This window comes from Ambystoma mexicanum, chromosome 12 (genome assembly GCF_040938575.1).
Source record: "Ambystoma mexicanum isolate Mex_15411 chromosome 12, UKY_AmexF1_1, whole genome shotgun sequence".
Classification (NCBI taxonomy): domain Eukaryota; kingdom Metazoa; phylum Chordata; class Amphibia; order Caudata; family Ambystomatidae; genus Ambystoma; species Ambystoma mexicanum.
This window is the reverse complement of record NC_090936.1, coordinates 1,140,449,914-1,140,463,215: the sequence shown is the minus strand read 5'-3', so window position 1 is coordinate 1,140,463,215 and position 13,302 is coordinate 1,140,449,914. Positions and strand designations below refer to the sequence as shown.

General features: G+C 45.5%; 1 protein-coding gene across 4 annotated transcripts in view; it reads left to right on the top strand.

Annotated features, from left to right (window-relative positions):
• Positions 1-13,302, top strand: part of MDM2 (MDM2 proto-oncogene) — a 359,362-nt gene that overhangs the window by 259,366 nt on the left and 86,694 nt on the right. For all 4 annotated transcript variants that reach the window (XM_069629717.1, XM_069629715.1, XM_069629716.1 and 1 more), the window contains one exon: positions 7,946-8,103. In XM_069629717.1, the coding sequence (XP_069485818.1) occupies positions 7,946-8,103 (158 nt within the window). The remainder of the gene's footprint in view (positions 1-7,945; positions 8,104-13,302) is intronic.

Sequence of the window (13,302 nt, the reverse complement as noted above, 5' to 3'; positions counted from 1 at the left end):
ATTGGCTAACCTATTGTAGCACGCCAACCAAAAGCGACGAATTTGGGGTCAACCCTGCAGGATGTGAATAAAGGTGCCCTCCCCCAGCCCACATTGCAGGCCATCAGCCCGCCCTATTGAAACAGTGCCACCCGGGGGTAATTACTCTATGGCAAATCTTAAGTTAGAACTGCTAGATGGGACGCTGTCACGCTGTAGCTTCGTATTTGAATTGATCATATGAATTTGTGACCTTGTTGTTCACCAATACTTATGATTTGGAACCGTATTGTTATATTGACTGATCATTAAGAACCTTACTTGAGCATCCTTATCTAAGTGATTGCCAAATCTCACTTTGTTGCGTGTGTGCTGGGGATATTTAAACCCCAGCATATTGTCTGCAATATACTTATTGAGACGGAAGTATACAGCGATTATTGAACTAAGCCGTAACATGGGACTATCCTTACAAAAACATAACCATTCATCTGTAATGGTAAGGCACGTTTTCCTCTAACGGCAAGCCTAGCTCTTCAGAAAAGCTTGCACGCTTTGGAAATGGTGTAAACTGACAAAGGGAAACTACATTTCCCAGCAGCACCATCATCGCATTTAAAGAAACGTGGGGCGCTTCAGCGATAAGCAGGTCCTCGGCGTTCCCAGCCAGGAAACTCTTCCTTTTAACGTTTTGATAACTCAAGTAAGTAATGGGGTACTTAAAATGTATTGAACTGCTGACACAAGGGAAGTCCAGCAATATTTAAATACCAGAAGAGATGAACTTGATACGGTCAAATCCACTGTAATCCATGGACCCGCTACGAGTAAACCACTGATACTTACTTCCCCCGGGCTGCTAAGTAAACCCACTGAACAGGCACAAATGACTGTCTGAGATATAAATTAACGTGCCAAACAGATTATCCTGTCAACAACGGTATGTTCGCTCTAGACCAAACACCAAGCAGAATGACTCTAGGATAGAGGAACCTCTATCAACATTAACAAACCCCCTTGACCTAAAAATTGGATTGTTAAACACCAGATCATTAAACAAGCATGCCCTTTGTATTCATGAGTATATTGCACAGGAAGACCTACACATTTCATGTCTAACTGAAACGTGGCTTCAGGGTGCAGAAGGCCCCACTGTTGAACAGGTGGTACCGCAAGGTTACAGCATTTTCCTTACGAGCAGAGTCCGGAATGGGTGGAGGAGTAGCTATTATAGTTCAGAATAATTTACAGGTATTCCCCTCACCAATCCACTGCCAAGGATGCGAAACCATCCATCTTAAAACAACACCAACAAAAAATAGTTGCATTCATAGCATCTTAATATGCAGACCGCCATCATTGACCTCAGGTTTTAATGGTGATTTGGTGCAAATATTAAGCAACTTAAAAGGGCCCAATACAGGAACATTGCTGGTAGTTGACCTAAATAGATGAAAAGGTAACCTTAAAGACAAGGAAGCAATGGCCTTGGAGAAATAACTTAATTCTACAGGTTTCAAATAACGAGCCTACAACTGCCAAGGGAAATCAACTTGACTGGGTAATTTCTCACAATGTAGACATTGCTAAACTAAGGACAACTCCTTGTATATGTTCAGACATTACAAAATTGAGTTTGCCTTGTCACCTAAAGACAATATTAGAAGACCGGACAATGCACCAAAAAAAGTGCATATTCGAAACTTTAAAAAGATTACCCCCCACATTCTAGCTCAATGCATCACTAAAATCATGACCATCACCATGGACATAACAACATTCATGTGACGAGATTGTTGCAGTCTACAACAGCCAAGTCCAACAACTGATTGATATACATGCCCCCTTGAAACCCAAACAAGTTAGACCAAACCCATGGTTTAATGAGGAAAGCAACACCATAAAAAGAGAAAGATGGAAATGGTTAAAAGATCCATCAAACTAATGAGGCGAACTGGAGCAACAATACAAGGAAAAAATTGCTGAAGCAAAAACAAACTTATTTAATGAGCAAGTTTCTGCAGCTGCCAAATCCTCGGGCAAACTTTTTCGGATATTCAAATCAATCAAGAAACCTACATCACTATCCCCACCAATCCAAATTAAGGGATCACTGCGTGAAGGTCAATTAGCATTTCACAAGAAAATTCAAAAGGCACGGGATACTATGTAAATGTCCTGTAGTATCCCAACTACCTCCGTCCAGGGCAAATCCTGACCCCAATCTTAGGAGCAGGAACACATTTACCTTTAAACTACTCACCCTTGAAGATATGAAGACACTTCTCTCATCTATACGGCCTACTACATGCCAAGAAAATATCTTGCCTGCCAAAATAATCTTAGACAACACAGATATATTTGCACCCTTTCTTCTTAGAATGTTTAATGCGTCTTTTAGAGACAATAAGGTCCCAGCAGCCATTAAAGCGGTTACCGACACACCCCTGGTTTAAAAACTCAGACTTGATCAACATGACCCTTCCAATCTTCATCCAATCACAAATTGCAACTTTCTATTAAAGATCTTAGATAAAGCTGCAACCAGGCAACTCCAATTTGTGGATAACAATCTTCCACACACAACAATCGGAGGACCACACAGTACAGAAACCACGCTTGTTGGCCTACAGACCAAAATGCTCAACATCATGGACAGGAAAGACCGGTATGCTGATACTTTTGAACCTATCAGCAGCCTTTGATTTGTTAGACCACCAGAAGCTTCAAGAGGCCCTAGAACACTTGGGCAACTGTTCACAGGACACTACAGACTGGGTCACCTCGTTTCTTGCAGAGAGGAGCTCTAAAATCTATTGGGGAAACCAGTCATCACCACCATCCGCAGACCTATGTGGTGTACCCCCAGGGGTTAATTCTCCCACCCCCCTGCCTGACCACCCCCCCCCCACTGTTCAATTTATATATTCAGTGTCTCGGCACCCTTCTTACTAATTTAGGGGTGTTTTTCACACATTTTGCAGACATCCAATTGGTTATTGAACTAACTGGGTGCCATGAAACGGATAATCTCAGAATTGCGAATATTTACAATACCAACAAGGCTTTTATGAAGTCAAACTGGCTCTGCTTAAATGGAAGCAAGACAGAGCTTATGATCTTTGGCTCGTCCCAGGCTAGGGCCAAACTTGGTCCCGACTACACCTCCTTCACCATCAGAGACCCTCGGATACCTATATCCGACAAGGTAAAAACCTTAGGTGTTTACCTTGAAGCCTCCCTGGGAGCGGAATCACACGTAGCGTACTTGGAAAATAAATTGCCAATACTACCAGAGGCTGCCGTTTTGAAACCCGTTTTGAGCCAAAACAAATGCTGCCACAATAGCTAGGGCTACAATCATCTCGAGGCATCAGGCAATGCCGCGTCTCTCCAGTGGCTAGCCTTGGAAGATCGTTTTGCTTTCAAGACCATGACCATTGCCTCCATGGTTCAGCCCCAGCCTACTTGAAAGAGCAGATACCGCCTTATAAACCAGGCCGATCTTGAGATCTGAAGCCCATGGCCTGGTTGGTCACACACGTGCCAAAAGAGTCAAAGGACTGGGACCTTCATTTGCAGTTAAAGCTGCTGGACAATGGAATGAGCGGCCATGTTTTCTAAGATTAGAATCAACATTTCTGATCTATTCAAGTAGATTATTCTCCCTGCCCTATTTGAATTGACCGTCTCGTCTCCTCCTGTTGTACATGTCTCAGTGTACGCGCCCTGATGCCTGCAGGCTTCTGTGCGATAGAAATAAATAAACCAACAAATAAAGTTGTATCAGCGGGATTTGGAAGAAATTGCGATTTTCCCTGGGCAACATTAAAGCCACCACCCAGTGCTCTGGGTCAGTGGGTCCCACGTCCACCTCCCATTTTGCCGGAAAACTTGCTAATTCAGGGGTCGTGAATACTGTTGTAGCTTGATATAAAATGTAGGTAACCTTAGTGGTTATATGTTCTAGGAAGCCGTTCAGTTCAAGTTGGGAGCATTGTGGTGTGTCTGATGGATGAGTGAGATGCAAATGTATTGCATGAATGATTTGCAGGTAGTGGTATTCTGTTTCCAACAGGCCCACTCTGTTGCAAGCCGACAGAGAACCTCCCCATCCATCAAGTCACCAATGGTATTGATACCTGCTGCTATCCATGCAGGCTATATGGGCAGTTTATTCACTTCTGGCAACCAGACGTGTCCCCTAAGAGGTTGGGCCAGGGTCAACCTACCCCCCCACCCATTGAGTTTTTGGGCTGCTGCCCATATCTGTACTGTGTTGTAGCATGGACGGTGGGGAAGATCGTCGCTCGCCTTGATGTAAGCGACCGAGTGGAGTCTCGCTATGCAGTCGCTTTCTCTCCAAGCCCACCAATGGTCAGAATATGCACCATTCAAACATCCAGCAGTGGTCCAATCGGTGAACACTGTGGGGTTCACTCATGCCACACACCTAGACTCTCTGGCACCATGTATGTGGAATGGTGCCCAGCACACACGGGCATCGCTAGCCCATGAAAGCGGCAGCTTTCCTGGGCAAGTGCATGACCTTGTATGGGATTTCCTGATATGGCAAAGCAGGAAGAAGGCCAAACAAAATGGCCAAAGAACAAGAGCAAATCTTATGGCGTGGCCACTTTAGGGCACTAGCCCTCTAGGTTAGCCATAAGCAATAAACGCAAATGTGTATACTAGACAAAAGAATTATAAAAAATATATTTGCTGCCATCGCATTGTCTTTAGGCACTGTGGTGTAGAAGGCTAGGGTGATACAAGGCAGTGCGCACTGGGGATACCTTTTGTATGTGCAGTGTTAAAAAGTTACCAAAAGGGCAAACCTAGTTTCTCAGTGCTGATTGTCTGAAGGAATGATTAGTTTCCCCATAACAAAATGCGCAAAAGGCCGGCCAGGGGAGTGGAGATGAAGGCTTCACTTCCGTCAGGACAGGTTTAAAAGCAAAAAGTTTGGGGTCCATAGAAAAATGGAGCAACACTTGCTACGAGACAACTTTCCTCACTGTGCCAATGCTTTGTAAGGAGTCATGCTAGTCACTGAATGATTCAGTTAAATATTTCTGCTTGCAGCCTACATACTAGGGTCAGAAAGGGGGCTTCACCTGGACACCTTGCATCTGTTAATTTCAAGAAAGATTTTCCACGCAGTTGTTGTACGTTTTTGTGCTCAGTTGCAAGAGGGTTTGTTTGGTCTTGTTAGGTTGAAAATACCTCTTTTGGGTACAGTTGGGGCTCTTGTGTCCCCATGTGGTCAGCCGACACGTGTTTCAACCCGTAGGTCCTTTTCAAGGCTATGTGGTGGGGTCCTGGTCGGACAAAAAACGTTTATTCCTGTGATTACAGTTGGCTCCTGTTGGGCCCTGGAGTCTCTGGCTCTTGCGCGAAATGGCGTCCTGCTATCTGCCTATGTACTAGGGACCAAGGGACCTGGTGGTGTCTGCCTGCCCCAACACCAGGAAGAGACTGGAACGAGCCACAAAGTCCCCCCTCCAAATTAATTGATGTACATTTCCTAGTCCCCCATCACTGCTTCCCACTCCACTTACAGGAGATTTCCCCAACCCCTCAAGTCTGCCCTCGTGCCACAGCTCCATCACAATGTCTCGTCTGGCACATTTACTCCCTTTCAGAGCTTCACCGGTGTCTGAAATCAGTGCGGTGAGTTAAGCCAGCGGGCCCCCCCCCTCCCTTTGGGCTTGCCCTCCCCAGTCTCTCTGCAGCCTGTATTCGGGCTCCATGGGGCGAGCATTGAGACTCTCTTCCTTCCCATTAGGGTGCAATAAAGGAGACTACACAGAGCTTCTACTACTCTTCTGGGGTTTTCTATTTCACCAGAGCAGTCACCCACCGCCCGACACAGATGCAGAAATGTGATGTTTTATGGCAGGCCATGGGGGGTCCCTCCTCCGCTGCAATGATGGCCAATCCCTCATTTGGACCGAGTTTCTGCAGTTAACATGAAGTAGAGCAGTTTATGCCCAATGTGAATTGTGGCACAACCATAGTGTTCATAGTCAGAGTTATCCCAGAGATGAAATTTGGCCTTACTGTCCCTTGGACTAGACAGCTGATGTACCAACCTTACAGGGTTTCCAGATCTCATGATTGTAACCCATCTGTACTGTTTCCATACAAACTTTATTTGACGCTTACTGCACCATTTTATTCAGCTTCACTCTCTGCCTCCACATAGCCTTGTAGCCATACATTGCTGTCTACTCTTTTCACCCTTACTGTCTGTTTGCCCAGAGTGCTGTAACTTCAGGAATTTGCAATCTAAATTTGGAAATATATATGTCCTAAGTGGTTAATTTTCCTTTGCTTTCTCTCATCCAAACACCAAACCGGTCTGAGGTGCCCTTTTTAGGAATGTGTATACTTAAAAAAATAATCTCATTGCCTCAATCTTATTGGCATTCACTATTCACCCCTAAAAGGTTGTCATTTAAATTTCTATTTGTCCTCTATTTTGATCTCAATCGCCATATTTTTCCTTAAAATATATCATTACTCACGTTTTGGAATTCCTCAATCAGTGTTGGCAAAATGGATGGCTATACCAGTGTATAATTTGGGGCACAAAGACAGTTAACCTGCCTGCAGTACAATTCAGGTATTAGTATGTTTGGCTAATGGGGTCCCTGGAGCAGCTATGTTTTAGTCTTTATTCTGATAACACATCTGCTGTATTCATGTTCTTTAATTCACTTGATCTAGAAACAATTTAGTTTTTTTAGTTTTGTTTTAATCGTTCGATTGTGGACAAGCCATTTTGCTATAAAGTGTTGGGTACAGTTGTAAAATTTCTACCCCCTTTTTTAATATGTAGAGCTTCTGTTATATAAGCAAGCTTATAAAAAATATATTTATAAGCTTGCTTAAGAGGTTTTTTTTGGGGGGGGGGTGGTGTTTGGTGTGCGTTCAGTCTTATCTGGATTGACAAGTGTAGTAAGGTTAAGCAGGATTCCTTTAAAGGCATGCCAAGAATATGCCCTACTGTTTTTTTTTTTCTTTAATCAATTTCTTTTTATTTTTATCCAAGTTGGCTCTGAATATCAATAAAATTCTAAAATAGCATTTCTTTTTAAAGTGGCAAGAGCCAACATGCGATAGCTGTGCTTCGATGTCTGTCCTTGACTCCTGAAAATGGCATTTCGTGTCTCATTGCCACTAAGCATTCAGTATGGGCAGGAGATGTATTATTGAGGCTTAGTTGCTGATCTTTGAGACCACTGCTGGAATCTCGGCTTGGTGATTTACAAAAATTGTGTGAATTGCAAATACCTGCATGTAAATGTGCAAACTAGATCGACAATGTGATGTTTAGTGCTGCAAAATTACATGTTTGTACCTTTCCTGCATCCCTGGTGTCTTTGTTCTGTATTTCCTTGCCAAAGGTTTTCTGCTAAAAATGTATTTTCTGTGTAAAATGTCTGATGGCCTTGTGTAGTGGTGTCTGCTGTATAGAAAAAGCCCTAAAAAGAAAAGTAAGACTGAGTTTTGTGGTCTTTATCTCCCATCTGTAGCTATAGATTGAGCTGAATATCATTGAAATATAACTTCAGATCAGCAGTATGCGGTTCGTCTGAATCCCATTCCGTTTTCCTTCTCATCCCACCATATCCTAGTTGAGGTAGTAGACTGATCCTTCGCAGCTGTGTAGGTGCTGAGGAGGGTATAGTTACTGGAGTGCATGTGAAGACTGCAATGTGTGCCTGTGTCTCACTACACCTTGGTTCCGGCACAGTGCAACCTTTACTTTATCCTCAGCACTGTTTAGTGTACCATCCACAGTTTAGAAGTTGCCTTACATGTTTAAATGTATGTGGTTTGAGTAGGCTATTCCTGTCACTGGTGAGTCATTTGGCATATTGATTTGCTGTCCCATGCGAAGCTTTTTTGATTGCACATGCTTAATTATGCTTTCCATTTTCTTCCCCATCTAAAATAGATAATTCTTCAAATGATGCACCTGCTGAAAGACAAAGGAAACGCCATAAATCTGATAGTATTTCACTTACATTTGATCAGAGCCTATCCTGGTATGTCATAAGTGGCATGCCTAGGGATAGGACTGGCAGCGACACTACAGACACGTGCTCTGTTCAGGTAAGATTTTCCTTGACGAGCTAAACCATGCTGTTCTCCAGAACCCCTTCTCTGGTGTTTTTTCAAATTCGGGCCACAGATGTCTTAATAGTTGTGGCTTTCAGTGGCGTTGAAACTGGCGATTTGACAATTTGAGCCTATCCATCCCTTTTTATGAATACTCGCACCATCCACTTAAGGGTTACTGTTTTGTCTCCAATTTATAGTTCATATGTATAGCATGCATAGCCCGGAGGCATCTAGGTGCTTTTTGCTTAAGAGGATGGTTGCAGTGGTTGCTTGCACAGGAATAGGTCATGGACATTGCATAATTTGCTTGCTTGGGTAATAGGTTACAGAAGTTGCTTACATTGGTCACAGGCAATTTTACGTGGGTTTCAGGTGATCATCACATAAGATGCATCATATATAGAGTTTCTAGGAGTCTTGGCAGAAGAAACAATAAAAAATGTTCTTTCGAATGGATTGTGTCCTCCCACATACTCCTTATCTTTGATATTAGTTATCCAGCTTCCGCTGCTTTGGAATTCCTTTTTTGGCAGAGGGCGCTGTGCATCGATGTTGCCTCGATGTCCCTCGACGGCCTCTGACTCGAGCATGATATGATCGAATGCATATATAGCACGCGCAGCTCCCCCGTTGACTTCAGTTCTATTTTTCTGTGAATGCATTGGCTTCGAGAAATGTACGGCACGCTTCTTCACGTCCAGTGCTCAGACTGCTCCAAGTGCCAGTCGATGACAGGAAAGACCTTGAAGGAATGAAAGGGGAAATTGAAGGTAGGTCGAGTCCCCAAATCTCCTACCCCGACCAAAAAACCTTCAACCGACTAGTCGGAAGGCACTCTCCTCGGAGAAAGAAGTTTAAGCGGTCAAGATCAAGGAGTGGCTCTCACCACTCTTCATCGTTCACCATAGGTCGACTTCGTCGGACGCTTCCCCGAAGAGTTTCTTGCCCAACTAAATAAAACACTCTGGCTGAGTCAGAGGCCTTCAGAGCAGAGATGATCCAAATATTTGAAAAACAGAAGCCTCCAAGCCATGCTCCTACCCAGCTTTTGAAAGAAGCTGTTAAGGAAGGGGCTTTACCTAAATCCCCCATGCCCTCGAGACCGCAACAAGGAACCGATCCACATCGGGAGCCGTCGAGGCCTCGATCCGATGAAGTAACATCGAAGGATCAGTCTAGCCGGAAGCATAGGTCGAGGTCGTTGATGCCATTGACACCTTCGCTGGCGGCACCTTCAACGCCAGCTGCACCATCATTGCCAGCTGTGCCAATGACGCGGAGTGTCCCATTAAAGCCTATGGCACCATACGTTTTTGATGGCTCTCCCAGCGTCAAATCCATTATTTACAAAACCGCTCCTACCTGAGAAGACCTATGTACCACTACCAAGAAAATACTATTTCAAGTCTTTCCTCCATATGAGGAGAACGAACCCTCGGATGAAGAGGCTCCATTTGGCCTCCAATTTGGTCCCCCAATGTACCAGAGCTTTATTGCAGTGGAGTCAAGGTTGAGAGACCTTTATGACAACCTACAGACTGCAAGTTGGGTGGACAACTTCTGAGTTGGAGTTTGGGAGACCCAAGGCTGGGGAGCATGCTGATGCGTCCTACAGACAACTCGTGTCCAAGGTAGTGGACTACATGGGGTGGAGTAGGCCTCCATTGCCATTCGAACAGGGTGATCTAACAGACATCCTAGATAAGGGTCCTCCGTCAGATCCCATATTACCGTTTCATATTGCCTTGCAGATAAGGGTGGGGACGAATTGGGAGACACCGCAAACCATTCCGGCTGTAAATAAGTACTTGACTAAGAAGTACTGCTTTCCATTAGTGACCCAGATAACCTGTCGAAACACCCCACTCCAGAGAATCTGGTGGTGCAGGCAGCTACTGCAACATCTAAGGGACGGCAAAATAGTAGATCGATGGGCAAGGAAGGTATTTTCTGCAGGGAGTATGACACTCAAATCTGCCAACTCCACATGTGCCCTTGCTAAATTTACGTTCACTGTATGGCACTGAATTTCCATGGCGGCAGAGCACATTCCCGAAGGGGATGAAAGAGACTGGTTCTTAGCCATTGTTAGATACAGTAAATAAGCAATGTATGAGGTCTGGATTTTGCTGACCGCATCAGCAGAGCCATGGCTACTATCACTATGCGCAGGTTTGCGTGGTTGCGGACGTCTGGTTTTCCATTGGATGTGCAATCCAGACTTCTCAACATGCCCTTTGACGGGTCTCCCCTTTTTGGCAACAAGGCTGACCAGGGTCTTGAGAAGTTAGACCTGTAAGGCGGCATCCAAATCTTTAGGTGCTGCTATTGGTCAACCTCAGCTTTTTTGACCTAGTAAACCACCTTGGAGGGGTAGATCTTTTCGCTACTACTACTCAGTTGGAAGGGAGAGAGGAATGGCTGGTCAAAGGGTACAGAAGGCTTCCTCGTGGTGGACGCGGAAGGGGTGCAAAGCCAGCTCAAGCAGGGGCAGTTAGCATGTGCCACTGCATCAGCTGCCTCAAAACCTCTGCGGTCTTGAGTCACAGTTCACCAGTGGGAGGCAGACTGTCTCAGCATCTAGAAGAAGGGCGAGACATTACTGCTTGGGCTTTTGAAACTGTAGCCCACGGTTACTGCCTTCTTTTTATACAGAGACCTCTGAACAATCCACCAAGGAACCACTCTTTGAGGATTCCAGATCCACTGCTTGTGCAGAAGATTCTAACCCTGCTAGAGAAAGGTGCTATAGAACCCAGTGCCTGTAGCGGAGAGCAATAAGGGTTAGTATTAACCTTATTTCCTAATTCCCAAGGAGGACAGAGGACTGAGACCCATCTTGGACTTGAGATACTTGAACTAGTTCCTCAGGAAGGACCAGTTCAAGATGGTAACTCTCCGTCTTCAGGCCCTCCAGCTTCAGGATTGGATATCATTGGACAAGGATGCTTTTCATGTGCCAATCCATCTCGAGCACAGGAAATAACTGGTGGCGGTAACAAAAGCAAGTTGGAGGGGTGGGGGCGTGCAGAAGATCAAGTCTACCCCTACCTGCACGATTGGCTGATCAGGGTGCGTTCTCCCGAACAAGTCTTGGATCATCTCAACATCTCCTGCCACTCTCGTCACAAACTGGGCTTCTCCCTCAATTACAAGAAGTCCCATATGACACCTTCTCAGAAGCTCCAGTGCCTCAGAGCGGTACTGGATACATCCTTGGGGAAAGAGCTTGCCACTCGAGGTGAGGGCTCAGGACATTCTACAGATGGTCACCAAATTTCAGAGTGCCCAAAGTCTCTCAAGCCTTTTTTGAAAAAAAATGTTTTTTTATTTTTTAGGTTGCTCGGCCTCATGGCATCACGCATTTTAATGGTGCCAGGCACCCGCTTGAGAATGAGATCTCTTCAGTGGGCTCTCGGAACTCAATGGTCCCAGTTATCAGGAAAGATGTCAGACGCACTTCAGGTTCCAAGCAGGGTCGCACAGGATCTTCTGTGGTGGGCCTGCGAGGACAGCATTCTGAAGGGAGAACCTTTTTAGGAACCATTGCCGGAGATAACCGTAGTGACGGACGCCTCAGTCACGGGGTGGAGAGCCCACACCAGCGATCTAACAGTAAGCGGTCGTTGGTCTCCTTCAGTCCAAACTACACATCAATCTTTTGGAGCTCAGGGCAGACTAGCGCTCCAGGCCTTTCTGCCCTCTGTACCGGGGAAAGAATGTACTGATGATGGACAACACAGTGGCCATGTACTACCTCAAAAAGAGGTGTACGGTCACTACCACTACTGGGCAATTCAAGAAGGAATCTCCCGATCAGCAGTTCCCATAGCCATAGAGGAGAACACAGCGGCGGATGCTCTGAGCAGGCAGAGCAGTCTCCCACGAGCTGGTACTAGTGCAGGAAGTCCTTCAAGAGATCTTCACCCTTTGTGGAACCCCTCAGTAGACCTGTTCGCGACCGGGTGTCGACCAGAATGAAGTGCGAACTGTACTAGGGGGGGTTGGGGGGGTCTCTAGGAGACGCGTTCGTGGTGGTCTGGGAATTTCCACTCCTGTATGCGTTTCCTCCAGTCCCCGTCATTCCTCGCATAATCAGGAGGTTGGAAAAGTTTGAGAAACGTATGATCCTAATTGTCCCGGATTGAGCCAGGAGGATGTGGTACCTGGACCTTCTGGACATGCCCATCTGTCCTCATACGTCTTCCACAAAGAGAGGACCTTCTCTCGCGAGAGGCGGGTCGGGTTCTCCATCCAGGGGTTAAAACACTCAACCATCACGCTTGGTTTCTGAAAGGCTGAGATGCAAGGATTGGGACCTCCCGGATGACGTAATGGAGATTTTGCTTTCGACCAGAAGGCCAGCGACCAAGTCTTTGAACCGTTGGAACAAATTCTGCAACTGGTGCAAGGACAAGAATATAGGTCATTTTCTTTGTAAAACGCCAGATGTTTTATCCTTACTATTACCCTTAGCCAATCTGGGGCTCCAGATTAGTACTATTAAAGGATATTTGGCGGCGTTGTCCATATTAAGCGCTGGTCAGAGGCATGTTCACACTTCAAAATTCCACTGGTGACACCTTCTAAAGGGGCCCATCAATCCCCCCCCTTATCTGTTACAGGTTCCAGTTTGGAATCTTAATTTGGTTCTAAAATGTCTGTGCACCCTTTTGAACACTTGCACTAATTTCCCTTAAGGTTGTTAACCTTTACAACCATTCTATTGGTAGCTCTTACATCAGCCCGTCGAGTGAGCAAGTTGTAGGCACTTTAGTCCAAGCCAACCTTCACTGCCTTCCATGAGCATAGGGTTGTTTTATGGGTTAAACCTTCATTTTTGCCCAAAATCCTATCTTCTGATTTCCACATAGGGCAAAATATTGTTTGGCCTCCTTTCTATTTCGCCCCCCCCCCCCCCCCACATCCTAGCAAGGAGAAGGCTACATAGTTTGGATCCTCGTAGAGCTTTAAGCTTTTATATAGCTGGACTGTCAAAACTCTGTATTGATCAACTTTTCATTGGCTATACGGGCCACAGACTGGGTCAGGCTATTACCAAACAGACCTTATCCAGGTGGACCATTATGGGCATTTCAGAATGTTAACGGATGGCAGGGAAGGAGCCTCTGGAAGGTTTAAGGGCCCATTCCACCAGGGGCATGGCTACCTCTACAGCCCCACAGAGGC